The sequence below is a fragment of the Mixophyes fleayi genome, chromosome 3 (assembly GCF_038048845.1).
Source record: "Mixophyes fleayi isolate aMixFle1 chromosome 3, aMixFle1.hap1, whole genome shotgun sequence".
NCBI classification, from domain to species: Eukaryota; Metazoa; Chordata; class Amphibia; order Anura; family Limnodynastidae; genus Mixophyes; species Mixophyes fleayi.
Window position 1 is genome coordinate 162,038,522 of NC_134404.1, and position 25,220 is coordinate 162,063,741.

At 37.7% G+C, this 25,220-nt stretch overlaps 1 protein-coding gene across 1 annotated transcript in view; it reads left to right on the top strand.

Moving 5' to 3' along the window:
- Positions 1 to 25,220, top strand: part of BCKDHB (branched chain keto acid dehydrogenase E1 subunit beta) — a 409,624-nt gene that overhangs the window by 37,175 nt on the left and 347,229 nt on the right. Inside the window, exons 4-6 of the mRNA XM_075200910.1 lie at positions 6,317 to 6,450; positions 17,061 to 17,216; positions 17,589 to 17,697. Of these exons, the coding sequence (XP_075057011.1) occupies positions 6,317 to 6,450; positions 17,061 to 17,216; positions 17,589 to 17,697 (399 nt within the window). The remainder of the gene's footprint in view (positions 1 to 6,316; positions 6,451 to 17,060; positions 17,217 to 17,588; positions 17,698 to 25,220) is intronic.

The window sequence follows — 25,220 nt, forward strand, 5'->3', positions numbered from 1 at the left end:
ATAAAGGTTTTGAAAGTTTGTGGTTGCCCATCTTTGATTTGCATGGATCCCATAATTCATGTTTACCTGGTCAGTCCTTTTTTTCTATTGAAGTATATAACAATTATGCTGTGGTGACTTGCAAACAATACACAAAGTACTGAACAATTAGGTGCATAAATGAAATGAAATAATGTACGCTATGGATTATTAATGCATAACAAGCATACATTTTGTGTTCAGCCTTCCTATCCCTAATACACAGACATTGTCTCATAAATGACTTGTGAAAGCACCTGAAATATTTAGGCGCTCATGTTGTTCTGAAAAATGATAACCTTGCCACTGCTTGATCATACAGTTGGGAATGCATGGAGATGTTTTGATTTGCTCGAAACCTCTGAAATGTTCAAATGTTAATTTCCTGTTGGAGGCATGCTACTTGGTGGCGCCAGAAAAGCATATGTTAGGCATGTTGGGGTTCAGTACAAAGAAGAAAGTTTTTAAAATCACTGTCAAAGATTTAGCTGCTTAGAAATATTATCTAATTCTTATTTTATATAGTCAACATTTTTTTCTGTTTTCTTTTATTGCTTTTTATTCTAATGGACCAAATTGTGACTGTTCAGCTGTTGTCTGTTGAGTGAGAACATAGTGGCTCTTGGCATGAATGTGTATCCAATCAATCCTGCCACTTTTATTAACTTTATAAGCTTGAAACAATTACATTTGAGCTAATATTTCAAACGTTGGACACATTAAAAGCAATATGTGTGTTTTGCAACAATTAAAGCTGCAGCTCCATGAAAAAAATGTGTTTTATGGAGCTTTTTCCTTACTACTTTTATTAATGCTGCTAACATGGCAACCACTGTCACATGACATATGATGCAGAAAGTCTTTGGAACGCCCTTTTTTACATTTTATTACATTCAACAAGAGAAGCAACATACAGTAGTGACAAACAAAAAACAAGAAAAGGAAAAAAATGGTATTAACCTATGTAATTAGTTTAGCCATTAGCAGATGTGTGTGCTGTGAAATAAATTATTAGTTGGCTTTTTTTGTAGATATTAAATTAGACAATTGCTGTTATTGTTCTATTAATTTCCTTTAGTTTTTTTTCTAAGCTAATAGCCATGATTAGAAGTTTGTTAAATATACTGCTGGTGGGATGTTTTTGTATGATCTTGACTAAGTAATAATGCGCCTCATTAGCGTTATGAGCAAGTCCAGCTAAAGTGTGTGTATTTCCACGTGGACAAAAACTGTATTGGGATGCAATTGCAATTTTTTTTTTTTTTGACATGGAATCGAAAATACTGCCTGCTTTTGTACAAGTAGTGAACACATTTTTTACATTGCAATTTAAAATTGTGCTAGAAAACGCCTCCCTCCAAATTCTAAAACTGTACACACATATTAGGATATCATACCCTCCCCCTTCCTTTGCAGTGAAAAAAGGTTTCACCAAGGTGCAAAAATGCACCTTCTAGCTGGATTTATGCCATACTTGTCCACTCTTGCAGAATGTCTGGGAGATCCCTGACAGACCATTCTCCTGCATCTTGTCCACTGCCTTGTGATGTGGGTGGGACTGGGTCCTCAATGTTGTGATTTGACTCAAATTGCTTAATTTTGGCCCAACCCCTGCAGTAAAATGACGTAATCGTGGCATTGTGCAGTGGGGGGCAGGGTCAAAATGATGTGATTCGTGGCTCCCTGAGGAGAGAAAAATAAAGTTGGCGACTATGATTACTCCTAACTGAAAATGAGGTCAAGTATGTGTTATCGATCTATCATCTTGTTTGTTTCTCTCTTACAAAGCTGTGACTATTTTCTTTCATCTCACTGTGCTGAAGGAAATCTGCTGCAGTTTTAATTCAACACATGTATCATTGTTATGCTCATATGTAAATTATTTAAATAATCTCCGCTTTGGTCGCAAATTAAATAATGAGGTCGAGTGTGTGTCAACTTTTATAATGCTCGAGTTTGCCTTTTCTTTTCAAAGTGGGACCATGTACTATTAGTTATAATTTACCTTTTTGTTGTCACAAGATGCCTGCTATATATGCATTATAACTATAGTGTTTTTTCAATTCATTTTGATTAGTTGCTTCCGCTCCAAATTTGGTTTTCATTCTGCCTTATGATTTGCATAGTTTTGAAATGCCAATTAAATATAATTATTACAGAAAGAACATAAGTGCATAATTTACATATGATATGGTATGCTATATTGCCTATGATATTAAATTGGTGTAAATTCAATCTAAATGTTAGAATTAAAATAATAGTCTCTTATAGTCTCTTATTTTGGCTTGCTTTAAATTATAATTAAGTCCATGTGTTGAATTGTGAGTCTGTAAAGGAGCTTACACTTGCCAAAGACAATAGGAAAATTGGTGGAAAAAAAAAAACAAACCTGGTTTTTCTCCATTACTAAGATAGAAGAAAACCAAGTTTTGCTATAGAAAATAAGGAGTAGAAAATAAGGAGTTTAATGGCACAACAGAGCTTTTTTTTTTTTTTTACCTAGGAACTGATTTACAGCATTTATCATTATAAATATATATATATAATACATATACATATATTATATATATATATATATATATATATATATATATATATATATATATATGTGTGTGTGTATATAGATTTATAGAGATATCTTTCTCTGTAGGTCAAATTGAAAAGTTAACACCACTTATTTTTTAAGTATATTTTGTTTTTGTTAGATTCAGCGAATAGTACAAGTTGGAAACTCTTCGGGGCATATTCAATTGTCGACGGAAACGCCGAAAAACGTTATTACGGTAATTTTCTTGCTGGATTTCAGCCTGAGCCGCGAGCTGAAATCCAGCTAACTACTGCCATACTAACGGTAGTAGTTTTAACACAGCGGAAACCCGCAACAATTGAATATGCCCCTTCCAGTTGATTCAGTATTAAGTTGTTGTTTTTTTATTTAGTTTTCATTAAAAAACAAAATATAATTGACTTGTTAGGTGTGCAATTAAGCAAAATAAAGACAATTCAAGTGTTGAATAAATAATCTGAATCTTCTTAACTCTCAGAATGTTGTACCAACTGCCAGCAGACTTGGCCTTCTCTAAATTACTGACTGGGGACTTAAATAAATATACCGGTCTGTTACAGCATGAAAAGACTATAAATATACATCTATACGCTTCAGTTTGTAGTTTACACTTCATTAAGAAATGGTAGTTAAGGGAAACTGTTGAAGTCCAGAAAAAATATGGAAGAAGCAGAAAATTTTCTGATAGACCTGCCTGTAACCTGGTCAGGTATACAGGAGTGTCGAAAGGGGGGTAAGCACATACTTGCCAACTCTCCCGGAAAGTCCGGGAGACTCCCGAAATTCTGGTCAGTCTCCTGGACTCCCAGGCGAGCTGGCATTTCTCCTGCATCCCAAAATTGACTTACTAAAATGACGCGATTCACCCAAAATGATGCAATTCGAGGTGCCCCCACCTCCCACCTCCCACCCTCTAGCCCCGCCCCTCTCCAGGATGTAGGCAAGTATGGGTAAGCATGTACAAAGCACCAGGGCCCTATAAAACTAGATGATGATGAAGACCCGGCCCTGCCTGTTTAGTACGAGGGGCAACCATTGAACAGTATATTAATGTCTGTATTGGAAAAATGACTGTTTGAAATAAAAGTAAGGAATTTTCCCCGCTTGATCTAGTAAGGGGCATTGGTCTCCCCACTTGATGTAACTCTGATATTACTGAATATATCTGATTATAAGTCCCACATAAATAAAAATACACGGTTTATGCAGCAATTTGTTTGATCAAGACTAGTTACCGGTACGTTTACTATATATGTAGATGTGCTCCAAATTGCAGATTTCCTTCAATGATCAATTTCCAAGCTAGGTTGTGCACCAGTTATTCATGTGGCCTCTTATCCCGCGACACCTCCACGGGGGCACGTAAGACTAGTATACTATTTGGTGTTCACTCTGTACCAGTTATGAATTACATATTTTATTTATTCTCTTTATAAAGCATATGCCATATTATTCATGCTTTGTACGCTGTGCAATAAGTGGCAGCATGGATAATATTGTGGGCAGCACAGTGACTTAGTGGTGAGCACTTTTGCCTCTCAGCACTGGGGTCCATTTCCGACCATGGCCTTATCTGTGTGTGGAGTTTGTATTTTCTCCCCGTGTTTGCGTGAGTTCTTCCGGGTGCTCTGGTTTCCTCCGGGTGCTCTGGTTTCCTCCGGGTGCTCCAGTTTACTCCTACACTCCATAAACATATTGGTAGGTTAATTAGTTGCTATCAAAATTACCCTACTCTGTGTGTGTGTGTGTTAGTGTGTTAGGGAATTTAGGCTGTAAGCTCTAATGGGTTAGTAGTTACTGATGTGAGTAATAAATATGCTCTGTACAGCGCTACGGGATTAGTGGCGCTATATAAATAAATAGATGATGATTCAGCTGTATATAAAAAAAACTTTTAATTATCTGCTGTTAGATGGGTGCTATTATGTTCGGATCCTGATAGTAGTATCGTAAGACGCTTGTAGCTGCAAATACACGTATCTTAATGGAACAACAATGCCTTGATAGTCTTAACATTTCATTGTGCCCTGCATAGATTCAAGGCACCCCGTGCCAAACACCGTAAAATGGCCCCAAAATATAGCAGTCTTCTCCATGTTTCACAGTAGGTATAATGTTATTTTCTTTGAAAATGTCTTTTTTTTTCCATCTGTGGCTAAACCTCCAATTTTGGCTCATATATCCAAATGGCATTCTCCCAGAAGCATTGTGGCTTGTCAATATGCATGTTTCCAGTCTGGCATTTTTATGTTGTTCTTTCCAAATTGGATTTATTTTGGGCCGTCTTCTATGGATCCCACTGGTGCTCAAAAAGCATTGCATGGTTCGATCAGACAGTGACTTTCCTCTTGTGGCTACGTTCAGGGTGGTTGGCTACTTTCCCATGGACTTTAAAGTTCTTTATAATAATTGCAACTGTAGTCACAGGACAGTAAGCTGCTTGGAGATGGTCTTAAAGTATTTACCGTTAACCTGCTGGTCTATAATTGACTTTCTGAACTTTTCAGACTCGGACAACTCTCTCCCTTGCTTTCTCTGGTCCATGTTCAGTGGGGTGCACACGATAGTACTATATGTATATCATACCATGTGTATGTATATGTGTGTGTGTGTGTATATAATATAATATATATATATATATATATATATATATATATATATATATATAATCTATAATATAAAAGCCTAGCGGCGTGTGTTAGTCTGTGTGTGAAAAAAAAAACAAGCTGCAGTGCCACCTGCTGGGCGGAGTTATACACTGACCTACTAAATTCTTAGCATTATCTAATATATAAAAGTAAAAGCCTAGCGGCGTGTGTGTGTGTGTGTGTGTGTGGAAAAAACTATTTTCTCAGAAAGGACTCATCCAATTGACCTGAAATTTGGTATACTGACATTATTTGACAAAAACATTAGAATAGTGAAGTCAGTTAACTTCCATCATCCCCCCCGTGGGAGGGGTAGTAAAGGCTAAATTTACGAGTTGAGGGCTCAAACTCATTTTCGTGAGGTAATTTTACCTCTTGAACACACATTAAAAAGGGCGCTTGCGTCGGAAAGTAACGCTCTTTCCCTGAGGAGGCCTGGGCTAGGCCCAAATGCATGACAAGAACCTTTTTAAGACCTTAAGTAGCTTGATTTGACTAGAATGCATGAGCATCATGCACAGGTTAACGTGTGTGTGTGTGTGTGTGTGTGTGTGTGTGTGTGTATGTATATGTATGTGTGTGTATATATATATATATATATATATATATATATATATATATATATATATATATATATATATTTTGTAGATATAGATAGATAGATACACATACATATACACACAATATGTATGTGTGTAAGTTTTTGCAAACCCCGCCTTGCTTCTAGATATTGAACTGTGGCCATGTACATATTGGCTTTTGTGGCAACCATTTGCTTTGTGGGTCAGGATGTATACATTGATGTGTACTCAAGTCCATTTTGTACCATGGGATTGGTGATCTGATTTCCCTACATGGAGAGGTGCAAAGTGCTACACAATGGAAAAGGAAAGAGAGAGTGGTCAGTGCCAGCACTGGTCTATTTACAAAAGCATGGTTTATAATAACCACGTGTTTCGGCTCTTAATTTTGTATATACTGTACTATGTAAGAGGCGGTGATTCATACTTAAATTGAAGGTTAACTAGAATTTTTAGCAATTCACTTTAATAGTTAACATAATTTATTACATTTTGTTTTCCAGGTAAAGAAAGAGTATTCAACACTCCCTTGTGTGAACAGGGGATTGTGGGATTTGGCATTGGAGTTGCAGTTGCTGGTGCTACCTCTATTGCTGAGATCCAGTTTGCAGACTACATATATCCAGCATTCGATCAGGTTTGTAAAGCCAATTTATGGAATACAAAGGTGACATGCCATACGTTGTTTAGTCCTTAAAGGCAGAAGTCCCAAATTATTATTTTTGGGATATATTAGAGAGTGGGTTTTTCAGATAACCGATTGAGTTCACTTGATTGGAAGATACAGAAACAGCTGCAGAAATATGTTAAATGTGACAGTGATTTAATCGCTTCTCATAAAGTTCCGAGCTTATACCTTGTATGTCTCTGTTTTTTGTATGTCATGTTTTCCCTACTGTACAGAGCTGCGGAGCACTGTGTTGCCTTACATATCTACAGTAATAAGAATATTGCTTGCTTCTGAATGTAGCACACATACTGTACAGATATATTGTTATACTGTAATTTATAGTTGAACTAGGATGCACCTTTCTCCCAGTTTTAAATCGGCCTGCACATATGACATATGAAATTGGCCCACTTGCAGTGCAAAATGGTGTTGCCACGGTGCAAAATTTTGCCTTAAACTTTCTAGTTGAGATTACTCTGCACTCTAAATAAAGCACTTGAGTTTACTGAAATGTTTTGGTTAAAATGTGTTGGTGTGCTACGAAATCATCAATTATTTTTGACATATATTATAAAGTACAGTTTGTTATGTAAAACCGATTAATTCAAAGAATGCATGTGCAGCATACTTTGCTGTGGAATTTGTATTTATTGTATGAAATTACTTTGTTTTTATTTCTATAATTGCGTGAGCTAATTGTGACTTATTTTTGTAACTTGGACAACTGCTTTTTGATATGAGGTTTCTTAATTACAGTAACAATGTTTCATAGGAAATTGAGATCAGATTATAAATTTTGTGGTTAATCGTGACTTAACACAAAACAGCCGTTAAAACTAAATTAGGAAACAATGCTTATATTGTTTTTGTCTGGAATATCATTTTGCATATTTTATTACATTTTAGTTTTACTATTTCATCAAACGGTGTTCTTTACACTATCTTTAAAGTCTAACTACAACTAAAGAGATAAATTGTAGAATTGGTTGCACAGTTATGGGGAGAAATGGAGAGACAGAGAGACAATGTGGAATTGGCTGGAAGATGTCATTGAGAGGGTTAATTATTTAACTGGCTGGACCAGTGGTGGGCAACTTGCTAAGTTTTTGGGGTGCCAAATACCATCACAGAAAGGCATGCACATTACATTACAAAAAAAAGTGTACCCCGAAACATTGTTTGTAGCAGTGATATCAAGTAGTATATAAAGTGGTAGTAGTAATAATGAGTAATATGCCAGAGGAACAATAATATTCATTAATATGTCGCCAGTAGTAGTGCTCGATAATGTCACCACAAGTAGTAGTGGCCAATATTTCAGTAATCATCAGTTGTCATACCTGATAACCGGACCGTCACTAGGGCTGTGCCAGAGAAGTGGCCACCCATTGCGCAAATACGAAATTGGAGCGCAGGGAATAAATCTTTTACATTAATTTTGTTATAATTGAGGGTTTGCGGGGCTGTCACATTTACTTCTTGCACCAGGCGCTAACATTTCTAGTTATGGCTCTGCGTAATAACATATCAGTGTATTACTAGTGACGGTAATATGACACCAGTAAAAATAATGTTCAAAAACATGACAGCAGGAGTAGGGACTTGTAACTTGTTGGTTCTATGCTACTGTAGTGAAATTACTGGGTTTTGTTTCAAGCATGTCACACACAGAATTCCTGATCTGAGAGTTGTTCAAAAGGCTCAAGTAGTGTATAGAGTTAGCAGGAAATCACCTGAGCAGATCACCTGTCTGTTTATTTCCTGCACCTGTCAAACGAGAGATTTTACACAGCTGCTGAAAAACGGCTTTGGTATTATGTGGAATATTCAGGTAGCATTACCATGCCAATATGAAAAACACTAAAATCTTAAAGAACGTCTTATATTTGAAATATTTTATTTGCAGCAAAGGTGCATCTTATAGTGGAGTATATTCATATAATCCTTAAATATCCAGATCTATAATAATCTGTTCTACATATCAAACGCAATTTAAGGAAAGCTCATCGGTAGAAATAGAGTATCTTCACTGGATCTCTTCACAAATGAATTATACTCCACAATATATTGTAAAGTAAACAATAATAACTAGTTCAGCTAAAACATATTACGGGGCTATTTATCAAGTTTTAAATCAGGCAGAAATGGCTTCCATGGGGCTTAGGCAAATCTAAATATCAGAGTTATTTAGCCTGTTCAGCCTAACTAAGAAGATATTGGCCTGTTAGTTAGCCTGTTCAGCCTAACTCAGGAGGTATTGGCCTGTTATTTAGCCTGTTCAGCCTAACTAAGAAGATATTGGCCTGTTAGTTAGCCTATTCAGCCTAACTCAGGAGGTATTGGCCTGTTAGTTAGCCTGTTCAGCCTAACTCAGGAGTTATTGGCAATAGCTCCTGTGTTAGGAAAATAAACACAGAATACCCAGTCCCCACAATTCTGAATGTGAAGCTGAGTAATTTTACAACAATTTAAAAATGACTACGTTTTAATAAATTGATTAAAATAAATGGGTTTCTCTGGAAAAATATCCTTTGGGATACATCCCTACCCTTAGTCCAAATTGTTATGCTGCTGCGCCTCTTTTGTCTGTATATGAAACAACCCAGAGTGCTTCCAACTTGCTCGCCGTCCTTCAATTGGTAAAAAACAAACAAACAAAAAAAAAGGGCAAGTAATGTGTAGGGCCAGCAGGAAATTGCCTGAGCAGATCAACTATCTATTTTTTTCTCCTCTACCTGTCAAACAAGTGATTATACTAGAGATGGGTGGGCTTGGTTCCCCGAGATCCGAACCCACCCGTTCGGAATCGAAATCGAGGCAAAACGTCATCGTGACATCGTCGGGGCTCGGTTTTCGCGATATTTTAAATGCATAGATACCCGCCTCCACAGCAATCCATCGCCATTTGACAGAGGGAGAGAGCAGGGTTAGGTCACAGGCAGCATTAGAGCAGGAACAGAGCAATTATTGTTTACCTTATTCTTTTAATTATTATTGAAATTCTGCTACCAATTCTTCTAGCGATTGTTAGAGCAGGAAGAGAGGAGGATAGAGGAGGCATTTTTTGGAATATTTTGCACTGCAAGTGCTTTGGGGTGTCCCATATTCCCCAGTGTGAAACAATAATTTTTCTGGCTGCAAAAAGTCATATCTAGCAGCAGTATCTATAGAATATTTTGCACTACACGTGCTTTGGGGTGTCCCATATTCCCCAGTGTGAAACAATAATTTTTCTGGCTGCAAAAGTCATAACTAGCAGCAGTATCTATAGAATATTTTGCACTACAAGTGGTTTGGGCTCATTAAAATGGATTCAAAGCAGTCCACATATGAGCAGAATCAGCAAGCAGGTGCTGACACCAGTCCTGATGGTAGTGTTCCCAGTACTTCATCTGGTAAAGCCTATGTAAAAGTACATAGTCTTTTTAAATCAGGCAAAAAACACACCCCCAAAAATGTTTTTCTTTGTTGAAGCGAAAAAGAAGTGTAACTGAGGAAAAGTTAACTGCCAATAAAAAAAAATAAAAAAAAAATTAGTGCCAGATCAAAAAATCTTACTGAGCCTTCTTCTTGTACGGTCAGTCGTGACCAAGCAAGACCAAGTAATTTGCATTCCAAAAGTGGTGCACAACTACTATTACGCGTGAAAGCCGAGCTGCAAGAAAACAGTAAGGCAATAGAGGAAAATATATGCTCAGAATCAGAAATGATACCAATCCCTGTGGAGAGTCCATCCAAGAGTGGTATGTGTAATCGTGAGCATTCTGATACCCATAAAGAAGGGCCCTTTCAGCCTGAACAGCCCGAGTGTAGCCAGTGATACACCAATTGAGCATACCACTTTGGAATTAGAAGAGGATGAGGGGGAGATTTGTGTAGGCGACGAGGGTGCTAATGAGGATGTTGATGAGGATGATGCAGACAGATACCAAACTGCCTTTCTCAATTTCTATTTCTATTCTACAGTCTACAATGGCTGAATAGTTTTCTATTTTACTATTAGTGGAGAGGGGGTCTGATGCAGACAGATACCAAACTGCCTTTGTCCATTTCAATTTATATTGTACAGTCTATACCGGCTGAATTTTTTACTATTTTCTACAAGTGGAGGGGAGCCTATACAGACAGAAACCAAACTGCCTTTGTCCATTTCTATTTATATTATACAGTCTATAACGGCTGAATTTTTGCTATTTTACTACTAGTAGAGAGGGAGTCTGATGCAGACTGCCACCAAACTGCCTTTGTCCATTTCTATTTAACGTACAGTCAATGCAGGCTGATTTTTTATTTTATTTAACTACAAGTGGAGGGTGTAATATACACCCAAAGACGATGGCTATATTGCCAATAGTCAAAGATGATGGGGGGAGACAACCAGGTTTGTCTGTATAATTTGCAGGCAAGTGTTAGAATTAAGGACGGCCTACCAGGGATTAAACTGTTTTTTTCATAATTTATTAGCTTTAGAATTACCTCACTTATCCAAGAAACTGGTGGAGTACTAAATTAGGTTATTTTAAACCAAAAAAATTGTATTTTTTTCAAAAATAGCAAAACAAAACCAAACAAAACCAAAACACGCAAGGGCGGTTTTGCCAAAACCAAAACCCGAAGATAATCCAGATCCAAAACCAAAACATGGGGGTCAGTGACCATCTCTAGATTATACAGCTGCTAAAAATCTGCTTGGGGGTATTTTGGGAGATTTTCAGGCAGCTTCATCTTGTAGGAACAAAAATCTTAGAGGTTTCTTTTTATAGTTGTTTTTCTGCTAAATAAAAAGCTGATATGTGGCATGACCCTTAGGTGGTTTCCTGCACTTCCTTATGGAGCCTACCTTGCTATATGCTCACTGAATAGGAGATGATGGCTATGTTGATGCATTTTACTGATTCAGAACAGCTAGAAGGTCAGGAGACACTTTAAGCATGAGCAGGTGTGGTGAGAGCATGATGCCCTGGACACTTGAAAAGGTTATGTCCGCTTGGCATCCCCTCTCGCCCACATGAATTGTGTACACTGTTCTTAAATGTAGCCAGGTGAATTTTCTAGACACAGATTCTCCAGCATATTCCCTAAAGGAGCTACTATCCCTTTCAGTCATCAGGGTACTCAGACGACCAGGTGCACCTTATTATGAACAATGCGGGACTTCCCTTCCTAACAATAGACCATTTTGAGCTCGCAATACTGGTAGGTCCATAGGAGCATATCACAGAAAAAATACTGTACAGGGTTAAATTGTGACTGGCCCTGGATGTCTAAGGACTGATGTGATTGTTGTTTTTTTGAATGGTGTCAATTTTTATAATTTGGTTTCAGCTAATCCATGCCTGCTATCACTTGATGAAGTGGTGGATGCTTTGTAGTAGCCCCTTGATTATGCAGAGAATGAAGTTGTGGTTGCTGATCTTAAGACTACCTTGCTGAAAGCACATCACCCTGGAAATCGGATTGGGAATAAAAGAGGGATTTGCCCACCAACAGGTGTTTTATGCCTTGACGGTTCTGCCTAGGATTTACTGGATTGCATCAGCAACTCTGATTGTGGAAGTCTACGTGGATCTTGCCGCTCGGTGGGCTGGCCAGAAGTAGGGAGACAGTGGACTCGATCCCAACTAAGTTGGTAGAGGACCTGAAGACCAGTTAGCTGGCAGAGTTAAGGCGGTGGTAATCATTGCCGATGACAAAAATGCTGGCAGCATTAAGATAAGCAAAAAAAGACGAAACCTAACATGGCCGACATGTAGGAAATATTGAAGTTTACAAACTGTGACATGTATTAAAACAGACCCTCTGGCTGTCTAATGTAAAAATCAGATGATTTAAAAAAAAAAAAAAAAAATACAGTGGGGTCTCCCCCTATAAACACTATTAGCCCTAGCGCTGCTAGCCTACTGTTGGTTGCTCTGAAATTGGGGGAAAAAAATGTGTGGGGGTTCCCCCCCCCATTTCAATGCAACCAGCACTAGGCCAATCGGTGGGACACGCGGCAGGGGTGTCCCCCTGTCATAATGACAACCAACCCCAGGCTGTTCAGCACTGGGCTGGGTCCCCTAGGGAGTGGGGTCCACACAAAAAATGCGCAGGCCCCCCTCTATAAATACCTTGCCAAGTTCTGATATCATTAGTGCTCTTCCTACACCCCTGGGGCCCTGGGTGCAGGCTAATATCGGTGCAAGTAAGTAAAAATAATAAAAAAAACACCATTTTAGTTTGTGAAACTATAAGTCTCAGCTAGCCCAGGCTGGGCATGCTGGTGCTTGTAGAACTACAAGCATCAGCATACCCATGGCAGCCAGGGCATGGAGAACAAGTGCCAACATGTCCTGACACCCACAGTTTGCTGCGACCTGTAGTACCACAAAGAAAAATATTAAATAAGGCCCCCTGAGGACCACTAGGCCCTAGGCAGGTGCCTAGGTTGCCTAGCGGTAAATCCGGCCCTCATGAGGATGAGAATGTTGACTGTAGATTGCAGGTGCTGGGATGTAGCTGAGAGAAGGAAACTAGCTAGTTATTTCTCCAATTTCCTCTGAATCTACCTCCCTCAGTACATATCATCATGTTCTAGTACTTTTCTTCCTTTAAAGAATGTTACCCTCCTGTATCTTGTTGAAAAACCGTTCATAATTATATATTTCAAAGTTTCTATTATGTCCCTCCTTTCCCTTTTGTTTCTGTGTAGGCAATGACACTGATAATTTAGAGTGACAAGAACACTGTTGTTAACCCTTCTGTTTCTCTGTGAGCTCTGTGAACAACAATGGCAGCCTATTACATTCTCATAAAGCAAAGAGCACCACCTCTCCTATTTCTGGGTGAGCTCTGGCACAGTAAAATGTGACCTGAGACTTGGAAGAACACTGCACACTGCCAACACTTCTCTTTCACTTGCATTAATAACGCTGCCTAACTGCACTGGAGACTGCTAAGAATCCTGCTACCCCTTAAATGTCTCTCTGTGAAATGTTGCCGGATCTCGTTTTTCGGGCGTTATTTATAGAATGAAAGTCTTGCGAGATCCGACTATGCAATGATGACGGCTTGCCTCGTTTTCATGCCCGAGCGCGTGCGACACTACCGAGCCGGCTCAGATACCCTAAGTTTGGGTGTGCTCGGTTTTCGGGAAACCGAGCCCGCCCATCTCTAGTAATAATACTGATAATAGTACAAGTTGTAATTTATCCTTTTCATTGTCCATTAACAACAATTTTTGTAATGGAAATTGAATGTTTAAGATTTTTCATGAATACATTTATCAAAATTTTATTTGTTGGCTTGTGAAATAATAAAAATGATTTCTTGAAAGCTTCTTAATTTAGTATGAATTATGCCAGATTATGTATAAGATAGCTGCTTATTATTTCTGGAACACACAGAATTTTCTTTTAAAAAGGTTCTTTTACAACATTAGAATTAAACACAAAATAACCACGGGAAAAAATAAAAAACATTCTAGTATAACGGTATCTTCTGAAACAGAACACCTTCATTCTAAAACAGATAGAGGACTGAATTTCCACAGTGCAGGCTGAGCAAGAGTGAACCTGTTAGTGCAGGTTGAAACATGTAACAACCTGCCTTTAGTGACATCACCTTTTGAGAATGCTGACAACAACTATTGTTTCAGAAATGACAGAAAAGCAATCAAGAGGGGCAAGTGGGCCTTATAGGGGTAATTTGTATGAGAAATTCAATGGTGGTGTTTAAAATTCCAAAAGGGAAACACCTTTGGCCTGAGTCATTAAGGAAAGTAAGGCAAAAAAAAGTAGTACATGATGCTGTTTTTTTATGTAGCACACAAACACTTGATAGCTTTATTTTTACAATGAAATTTACAGTTGATCTAGGATATGCCCTACCCCAACTATAAAGCTGTCCCTACATTTGACCTCCCTGTCCAATGCAACATGGTTTTGCCCAGTTGCAAAGTTGCTCTGGTGTGCAAAATTATAACTAATTGCTTTTTGTTTTTAAAGAGAGAAGAAAAGAAAATGTTAATTAAACATTAAAAACTCATACTGGCAATCAAAAGCCCATTATTTTTTTCATAGCCTTTTAAAGTATACTTTAAGGATAATTATTTTTTTTAAAAAAAAGGACATGTTAGCTCATCTACCTTAGGTTGATAATGCTTATTGAACACCAGAATACTTTCATCTCAAAAAATTCTTGATTTTTTGATATAATTGATTTTTTAATTACTGAGCTCAGGCGAGATTGATAAAACTTTTTTTCTGGAATCCCCATATTATGACTGACAAAGGGTACAATTGTCAAAGTGCTATGTGGATTAGGCACTGAGATGTGAATTTTATTATGAGACATATCACACTAAAAACAGAGAATCAGGAGTGGCATTTCTGAGCAATTTTACATAACTTTGACCCCCTATACTTTAGAAACTATGAGGCCTAGAGAAGATAAATTTCACATGGGTTAGTAGATATGTGGTAGTATCAAGTGTACCAAGGTTCATGAAAATCTGAGTCAGTGGGTGTCATGGCCTGGGTGATCTGACATAGAATCGATTATTGTGTGTTCTGAAACAAACTCACATTGCGCTCAGTGTGCATGCTTTGATGAATCAGGCCAGTTATGTTTAAACCACATAGCAGTTGATGTTCTCCCCTCTGCACATGGCGCCAAAACCAGAAACCAATACTGTTATAGTAAAATGAAGACCAGGGGGTAAATGTATCGAGCTGAGAGTTTTCCGGCGAGTTCGAAAAATGGAGATGTTGCCTATAGCAACCAGTCAGACTCTAGCTATCATTTTGTAGAATGTACTAGATAAATGATAGCTAGAATGTGAATGGTTTTTCAAACCCGCCGAAAAACTCTTGGCTTAATACATTTACACCCAGGAGATCTATTTGGCGAAAAGAGGCACTGCTTTAATTATCTCTGAAATAGTGTCCAAGAAAGCACCAGAAAACCATCAGCTTCAGTCAAACAACCAATAAATCATTATTTGCTATCAGGTTGTAGAACCCACTCTCTCTGGCTCAGCCATGGTTCCCCCTACAAGGGTGGTGCTTAGGATCCCCCGCAAGAGTGGCTTCACAACCACAGCTGCACTTTGAAGGAGAGGGCTCCATAGCTTTCCCTTTGCCACCCATGGCTACTGTGTTTTCCCCCCCTCACTGTGCCCTGTCTGAAATGATAGGTGTGTCTGAATTTCCCACCCACCCTCTCCTTTTTTTTTTGTTTACATCACGCTATATGTTTATTTTGTTGTACACTAAGTGATCACAGACTCACTCCAATAAATAGACTTTTAAATCATCCCCACACATTGGCCTTTTCCTAAAACCAACCCAGCAGCAGAATTTGCTTCTTTAACCTCTACCATATATGTGTGTGTGTGTGTATCTATCTATCTGTCTATATAACAATTAACAAATTAAATTAACAAATTAAAAACATCTTAATATACCAAATTTCAGCCCTTTCTGAATTTTTTTTCCACACACACTAAGAATTTAGTAGGTCAGTGTATAACTCCGCCCAGCAGGTGGCGCTGCAGCTTGGTTTTATTTTTTCCACACACAGACAGACTAACACACGCCACTAGACATTTATATTATAGATATATATATATATATATATATATATATATAAATGTGTGTATTAGATATAATGGAGTATTCCCTTATAATTCTCTTCACAGAACTTTTAGATGTTACAAGATACATGTTTACACATACGATAAGTTTTACATTGCAATATATCATCTGTTCGCTGACATTGAGGTATGTTTTACCTCTGTGATGCATTTTGTCAGTACACTTTCAAAATGAGTACTGTGATAGTGACTTAACTTGTGTCACAGGACTCAGTAGGGACATTGCTACTCTCCAAATATTAATTGACGTCACAAATTTATATTATACAGGTGATAATCCAATCCCTTTTGGGATTGCATTATGTAACATTTGTTTTTCTTTATGGATTACATTCTGTGTTTTTGTTTTGCTCTTCATCTATTTTGCTGGTGCTGGTCTGTTCCTTTAGTAATGAATGTTTGTGCTTTATGTGATATATTTGGTCGATGATTGCTTTCATTAAATACTCAGTGTGTCCTCTCTGGATATTAAGTAAATTCGTTTAACTTTACATGTGCCCTGCTGCAATAACAATATACACCATACTGAAAATATGGTGAGATTATACCAAGCTCAGCTGACGTAAACATATAGTGTAAGCCCATAGAGTGCCCTTCTGATGCTATATTTTGGCCCTGCCTCCTCTTGTTTGATGCTGCAATCGCTGCAGGGGTGAGGCTAAAATACCAATCACTGCACTACGTCCCCACCTCAGTTACCAATTGACGTACCCTCTGGGAGCTTCCGGAGGGGAGTTTGACAATGTTGGCTAGTAAGACAAATTTCCAGGGGGATGGGAGAGCACACCGTAATTTCCAAATACATTAAAAGGTGCTACACTGCTGTGACTGTATGGTTTATGTGAGCTTGTCTGTATATATGTGTGTGTGTGTAATTTATATATAATCTATCTATCATCAGCTATTAGCAGAAGAGTTAAATGTTTGTTTTTGTACTTTGCAGATTGTCAACGAAGCAGCAAAATATCGATACCGGTCTGGTGATCTTTTTAATTGTGGTAGCCTAACCATTAGAGCACCATGGGGCTGTGTTGGTCATGGTGCACTTTATCATTCCCAAAGTCCAGAAGCCTTTTTCGCTCATTGTCCTGGGATAAAGGTATGCTATATTTTTATGTACCTGGAAAGTCAATGCAATTATGTGGAAAGGTATCCTAGATAATTGGATGAAGAAATTGATTTTAGAGATTTTAAACAGAACTCAGAATTGGTACTTTTTCAGTAGAAATTCCCTAAATCCATGGCTTGATTCAGAATGTAATGCATTCAGCAGGTCTGCATGTATTTGTTGCATTTTGTTTTTCCTTAGAAACTCTTCGTTGTTCATGAGTCTTTGACATGTCTCTTACATATTTATGTCTCTCAATTTGGATAAATAAATAAATACAAGCCTTATTGGCAGCAAGGGCCGATAGATCAGTTCATTTCCACACACCTTGTATGTCAGTCTTAATTATGGTATGTTCTACAGGTGGTGATACCCAGAAGTCCAATCCAAGCAAAAGGCTTGCTACTTTCCTGCATTGAAGACAAAAACCCATGCATTTTCTTTGAACCCAAGATACTTTATAGAGCAGCAGGTAATGTATTGTAGAACTTCTGGTTGCACATATTAAAAGTTTGGCTAAGTCCTTTAGCAGCAAATGGCAGACGGTCCAAGAGCAAGTGTTTTAAGTTAAAACAGCAATTATAGGCTTTGGCCATCGACTCTTGCTTGGCTTTTTCTTATTTTCCTTGGCCGTGCCATTCCAGAATTAGTAACTTTTATTTATTTTTTGTTTTAAATTAAGTTACATTTTGTGTTTTTATTTTTCATTTTTTTTAAACACATGGCGATTGTAACAGTTATTCTCGATGGCAGCGAGAATGGTTTGGATTTTGTTTTATACATATATACAGTGTGTATATGTGTGCGTATCTCTCTTTCTCTGTGTGTGTGTATATATATATATATATATATATATATATATATATATATATATTTATGTCTGTGTGTTTGTTTATTTCTATCTATATATTCTGCAATTATGTAATCACATTTTCACAGTTAAAGGCTAATGCCAATCTTCTGGGCTATTCTTAGCAAGTTGTGATAGCTAGTATTGATAAATCATGAGCTTGATTTTTACATCTGGTGCTGACAGTGCTTTTGTCCTTGTAAAAATGTTTGTCTGACAAGGTTCTAATATGTACTTGGGCAGTAGCCCAGAAGGCTAATCTGGATCCTTTAGCTAGATTTTCGCTAGGGGGATCCATTGGCATGCCATGCCATATTGTGCTGGGGATTGGCATGTTCCAGTCAACTTTTAAATCCATTTTAAATCCATAAACTGTGAGTAGCCGTGCCAATGTTTTTGTTTCCGTGGATACTGAAATATAACAGGAAAGAAAAACCCAGCATGATGTAGAGAAAAATTAGATACAGCTACAAAAATATCTAAATTCAAATAACTGAATGATTATGCAATATATACAACTTTTAAAGAGAATGTATCTCCATTTTTATGGTTTTCTTTTGTGACTTATAGTATATAATGTGTTGGTCTGTCTGTTAGAATATCTGGGAGCTTTTCTTAATAATAGCTTTATTATCCCTTTTCAACAATTATGCAGATACAAAATGCAAAAAAACAAAACAAAAAAAGAAAGAAAAGATTAAAAAAATTAAGGTTGGTTTCGGGGAATAAACCAAAAGGGAAGTTAAGTGGGGGAATACATAGTGGGTGAAAAGTAACAAAATAAGCTACCTCCAGTATGGACACATCTAAATGAGGAGATGGGGCGAATGGGGAATCTAAAGGAACCTGGTATAGAGCGATTCTACGCTAATCAGAGATAAAGTCTAGCCAGCCACGCAACAGCATATTTGGGGAGATTGCGGTGGTAGAAGACGATACATTTAGACTTTCCATTTCACAGCTAATCTGATGAATGGAAGAAAGTGTATCAGACTTCCATGCCTGCGCTATTACGGCCCGCGTAGTAATAAAAATATGACCAGTGACGTTTTTTTTCGCAGGAAGAAATAAAAGGGGGGGACATATGCAGTAAGGCCACTTCCAGGCGTTTGTTTCTCCTGCAGGTGTGCACCTTGTGCTTATTCATACACACTCCTGTAGGTCAGCTGAGCTGCACAGTTGAGGTATCCCTCTCCCCCTGCTAGCAAGAAACAATACTCCCTGGAATCAGGGCTGAAAGGCTCTTATACATGTGCAAGCTGCTGAATTGACTTGTACTTGCTTGCATATCATTACAGATGTGTGTTTTTTATTTATTTGACTCTTGAAGATTTCCTATAAAAGAGAAATTAGTATTTTCTTCGACCTGTGATTTTCCTCTATTTTCAAATGAATTATTGCTAAGACTGTTTAACACCATTGCAAAATCACTACTATATGTAAAGGAGACATGGAAACCTAACCAAAATAATCAAACGGCAAAAAATATACCATGGTGAATTCGTACCTCGGCTGTACTCTATGCCAGTTAATGTCAGCTCCGATAAAGTCCTATGGGGAGAGACAAGCCAATTGAATTAGACTATACAAATAAGGAAATAGAGTTGGCCAAGCTTTAACCTAAGGAAGAGAACGGTGTAATAAAACAAGAAAAAGAAAAAAGCACTTTGAATACTAGAAAAGGACCATAGAAGAAGCAAAAAACAAAAACTTTGGCAAAACTAGATCAGATAGTTAAAAACGTTAAGAAATCCTATGTTCCTCTAAAGAATGAAATGAATAGAGAATGAATAAGTGATGCTAACAGCAGAAAGTCTGTTGAATACATGAAGTAAAAAAATCTGGGATGGGTGATGCTGATCTTTGTACCATGAGTCTGAGAGCTCGTACACACAGGTATTAATATTATGGGGTCTATTTATCATAGGGAGAGGAGCCGTCAATCTGGTGAAAACTGTGTTTTTCTCTGAAGAGACTGGGCTTCCAGTGCAGTGCACACATGTGACCTGGCAATGTCAGGTGACTGCATGCACAGATGTGATGCCGACTGGCCAGTGAAGAGATAAGTCTCTGCTTACTGCTGATAACCAATGACACTGGAGAGCTGAGCGTTGCGCAGCTGACCCTGCAAACCTTTTAATGATAAACAGCAGTGATAGAAGATTTTCTATCACTGCGAGATGGAGCGAGAGACAATCTATTTTAACACTGATTTTTGTTAAATTGACCCATATACATCCAATGTGTGTTCTTAAAGCCTGTTAAACACATTTAATGCTGATCGTAAAAAGTAATGTCAGGAGGTATGTATCCCATTCACTTACAAGTGTTAGCTTTGCGTCAACTGTAACATTGTCTGCAGCATTCAAGAAAGTTGACACTCTTCGCTGTAATGGAGAACTATGGGAGCAGGGAAGCTTTTAGAACATACTTTGAGTGCTCTTTTAAAAGTGGTGCAAAATACAATGTTTGTCTATGCTTATAACATGTTTTCCAACACCTGTGTGTATGTGATCCCTTCGTGTCAGGCTCTGGCATTTCCCAGGTATGCCTATAAATACTGTTGAAGAACAGATATGACAATAGGTTGGATTTAAGAGCTGAACACAGAGACAGTTGTTTAAAAAGTACATTAACAGGGTATTTTGATATGTGATGCACTTGGTTTGGTTCTATTTTTTGCCTTACTGTAGTTTAGTATGCATATTCAACTTGTCAAAAGCCACCACTTAATGAGAATGAGCCAAAAGTTGTACTGACCTGAAGCCTTTTTAAGATTTTTTGCAAATACCACAGGGTCATTCCGCATTCATAATTTACACATTGTTAAAAACCATACCAAAAAAGTGAAGTAAACTGAGGCAATGGGATAAACCTCCCATACAGGAAATGAAACAAACAGAAACTGATGGGAAGGGGATTCCCTTTACAGAGACCAAAACTGAAACTTTCCAGAGAAAGAGAGAGGGAGACACAGAAAGAGTCAATCATGGCAGCTGCTCATTTGGTAGTCTTTTAAATACGGACTGCCATATAACTATTTACTCAAAAACCATTGGATTACATAGCTGGGACCACTTTACATTTGACATTAGGGATCCCATTTTTTGGGGGTGTTTAAAAAAGGTATAAATTACTACCACAAAAAAAAATCAGCCAGGTACTCTGTTTCATAGTGGAGAAAAAAAAAATGAAGTTGATGTTCGATTACTGTTGTACCGCATACATAATTAACACAAGGACGTAAGTTATGTTAAAGGTTTTAAATTTCATGGTTTCTTAACTGAAGTTGAGTCAACAATCTCAATATTTTTCCCTTGTTTGGAGCTTGTTGTAACGGTCTGTAATTTACTGCCTCCCAGTACTTCCTTGGATAGTAGGCACTTCCGTTACACAGAGGATGTGGATAAAAGGATCAAAACACTTAACTCTTGAAGGTCAGGACAGCACATTTGTTGATTTGTTTTGTTTCATTAAGTGTATCAGCACATCTTGTTCCTCCTCATTACATTGAATGATATACCCAATGTACCAGATGTTATCATACACTGCTGCTATGTATGTTCGAGGTTGCAGATCACTTTTGTCCACATTTTTTGTGACTGTGGTCATAGTGACACTAACTCCTGTCTTTATGTCGTCTGATGACAATTGATATATGTGTAGCTCATCATTACTAATAGGCCGAAATCTGTGATGAGAACGTGCTTCTGCCACAGTGTTTGCCGTTTCTAGACGGCTATGCAGCTTGGTTTTGCAGTCTTGTATTTCGTTTTGTGACATGTAAAAAAACTTTAGTACATTTTCATTTGCCCAGGTCCAAATGCGCCAAGATGTGATGGGTTTCCACTGCCTGCAGACTGGTGCGTGTGGCTAGACATTTAACTGTCCCTCCAATGCCATCACATGGACTCTTACCATGAGATGTGGCAAAAAATGTCATTCTGCTTGAATGTTGAAGTCATCCTTATTGAAGCATAAATTAAAAAAGTTTTTGCAGTTTTTGTATTGTGCACTAGCACCATCACTAGAGTAGTAAACATACTCCAATTTTGACAATAGTATCGTTAAGTGTTTAATAACTACCGTAATGAAGGCATGCACAATTATGGCTACATGGTCACGGGTATCGCTAATAACGCACAGGCTCACACAGTTTGAAGTGTCACAATCATCTTGCCTAAAATGTACAACAAGCTGACAGTCACCATGTTCTTTGGTCCACTTCAGTGACATACAGCATGTTTTCTGAAATTCTTCATATCTTAGCAGCAGAAGCTTTTCATGATTGTAGCAGACTGAGGTTTCAGGATCATTGGTTACTGCATTTGAAACTTCAGTTCTCAGAATCAACAGTTCTTTTTCTTCATCAGTAAAGTGATCCCAGCTCTGTAATCCAATGGTTTTTGAGTAAATAGTATTATTGCAGTCCGTATGTAAAAGACTACCAAATGAGTAGCTGCCATGATTGACTCTTTCTGTGTCTCCCTCTCTCTTTCTCTGGAAAGTTTCAGTTTTGGTCTCTGTAAAGGGAATCCCCTTCCCATCAGTTTCTGTTTGTTTAATTTCCTGTATGGGAGTTTTATCCCATTGCCCATTGCCTCAGTTTAGTTCACTTTTTTGGTATGGTTTTTAACAATGTGTAAATTATGTATGCTGTACAGCAGTAATCGAGCATCAACTTCATTATTTTTTTTCTCCACTATGAAACAGAGTACCCGGCTGATTTTTTTTGTGGTAATTTATACCTTTTTTTAAACACCCACCCCCAAAAAAATGGGGTCCCTAATGTCAATTGAATCTAGCGTTTTTTAATTATATTTGAAAAACATGCGTTTTTGCCGTAACGCAAAACATGAGGCAGATAAAGTAACTTGGTTTGGATTTTTGAATTCAGGAGGAAGAGTTACCTTAGGGGTCCAAATTTTGTGTTGATTCCTTAATAAAAACCCGTAATACTTCAAATATACTGGATAAGGAAGCCGGCATTAGTAAATTATTTTTAATTGAAAAATCAATATTTAATCAACTAATTGTCATGTTAACCTGTATTTGAACACAGACTATTGCATTATTAGCAACATGTGCAATTTGTTCTCCAACATTGGCTATTTGTAAGCCTCAATAAATATAAAATCATAACACTTTTACTATATTTATTGCCACTGTGATCTCGCTGATAAACCCAGTTATGTTACAGTCATGCTTAATCACTTCTGGAGTTTATTTTAAATATACATATATATATATATATATATATATATATATATTAGGGATGTGCATCGGCGACTTTTGAGGTTTTGTGTTTTGGATCCGGATTTTCATTATTTTTGGGGTTCGGATTTGTCTCGCAAAACACTTGACGAAAGGTCTCGGTTCGGATTTAAGGTTTTGGATTCGGATTTTTTTTGGAAAAAACATAAAAAGTTTAAAAATCAAGTTTTTGGGCTTATTTTCACTCCTATGCTATTAGTAACCTCAATAACATTCAATAACAAGCATTTCCACTAATTTACAGTGTATTCTGAACACCTCACAATATAGTTATTAGTCCAAAACGTTGCAACGAGGTATCTTTCTGGACTGCGTAGAGGAGTGGGTCACCACAATATATATAATAAGAAAACCATCAACTTGTATGATTCGCACCAATAAATGTACCTGGACTGCGTAGAGGAGTGGGTCACCACAATATATATAATAAGAAAACCATCAACTTGTATGATTCGCACCAATAAATGTACCTGGACTGCGTAGAGGAGTGGGTCACCACAATATATATTAAAAACCCTGAACTTGTATGATTCGCACCAATAAATGTACCTGGACTGCGTAGAGGAGTGGGTCACCACAATATATATTAAAAACCCTGAACTTTTATGATTCGCACCAATAAATGTATCTGGACTGCGTAGAGGAGTGGGTCACCACAATATATATAATAAGAAAACCATCAACTTGTATGATTCGCACCAATAAATGTACCTGGACTGCGTAGAGGAGTGGGTCACCACAATATATATTAAAAACCCTGAACTTTTATGATTCGCACCAATAAATGTATCTGGACTGCGTAGAGGAGTGGGTCACCACAATATATATAATAAGAAAACCATCAACTTGTATGATTCGCACCAATAAATGTACCTGGACTGCGTAGAGGAGTGGGTCACCACAATATATATTAAAAACCCTGAACTTTTATGATTCGCACCAATAAATGTACCTGGACTGCGTAGAGGAGTGGGTCACCACAATATATATTAAAAACCCTGAACTTTTATGATTCGCACCAATAAATGTATCTGGACTGCGTAGAGGAGTGGGCACTGGGCACCACAATAAAATATATAAAAAACCTTCAACAGGTCTGCATTACACTGCACATACGGCTGCTCCTCCATCCTCTCCATCATATACATGTTGGAGTTTTAGCGTGTGACAACCTCTTGTTTTTGATAATGTCAGTGCATTTTGAATATTTTTCAATTTGCCCCACACCACTGAATGTACTTTATCTATGATACGCATCTATCTATCTTGACTGCGTAGTGTGGTGGCCCCGGTACACAATTTGGTACCGAGGCCACAATATAATTAAAAAACCCTCCACGGGTCAGAATTCCACCAAAAAAGGGTATGGACTGCGTAGTGTGGTGGCCCCGGTACACAATTTGGTACCGAGGCCACAATATAATTAAAAAATTGGGCATCAACTGTCACCGTTGTTTAATATCTGATACACCTAAATATGGACTGCACAGTGGAGTGGCCCCGGTAGTAAATTTGGTGCCGGGGCCACAATACCTCCTCCAACTTCCAAGTGTAGTGTTTATAAAGACAGACAGCGTCGAAGTGTTATTAGTTGACTTTCTTAACCCTAAAATTGTCCCTGTTGCAAATATTCGTGCAATGGACAGTTACTTTTTTATTGAAAGACTCAAGCTTTCAAGTGTAGTGTTTATAAAATATAAACAACAATACAGTAGTTTTAGAGCACGTCAATACCTCTTGTTTTAAATTATGACAGGGCATTTTACTTTTGGTTTAATTTCTTGAATTTGTTTAAATTTGGTTTTACTTTTTGAACATGGCAAACGGCTGTTGATTGGTCATATAATGCAAAAAAAAAAGTTCCAAGATGG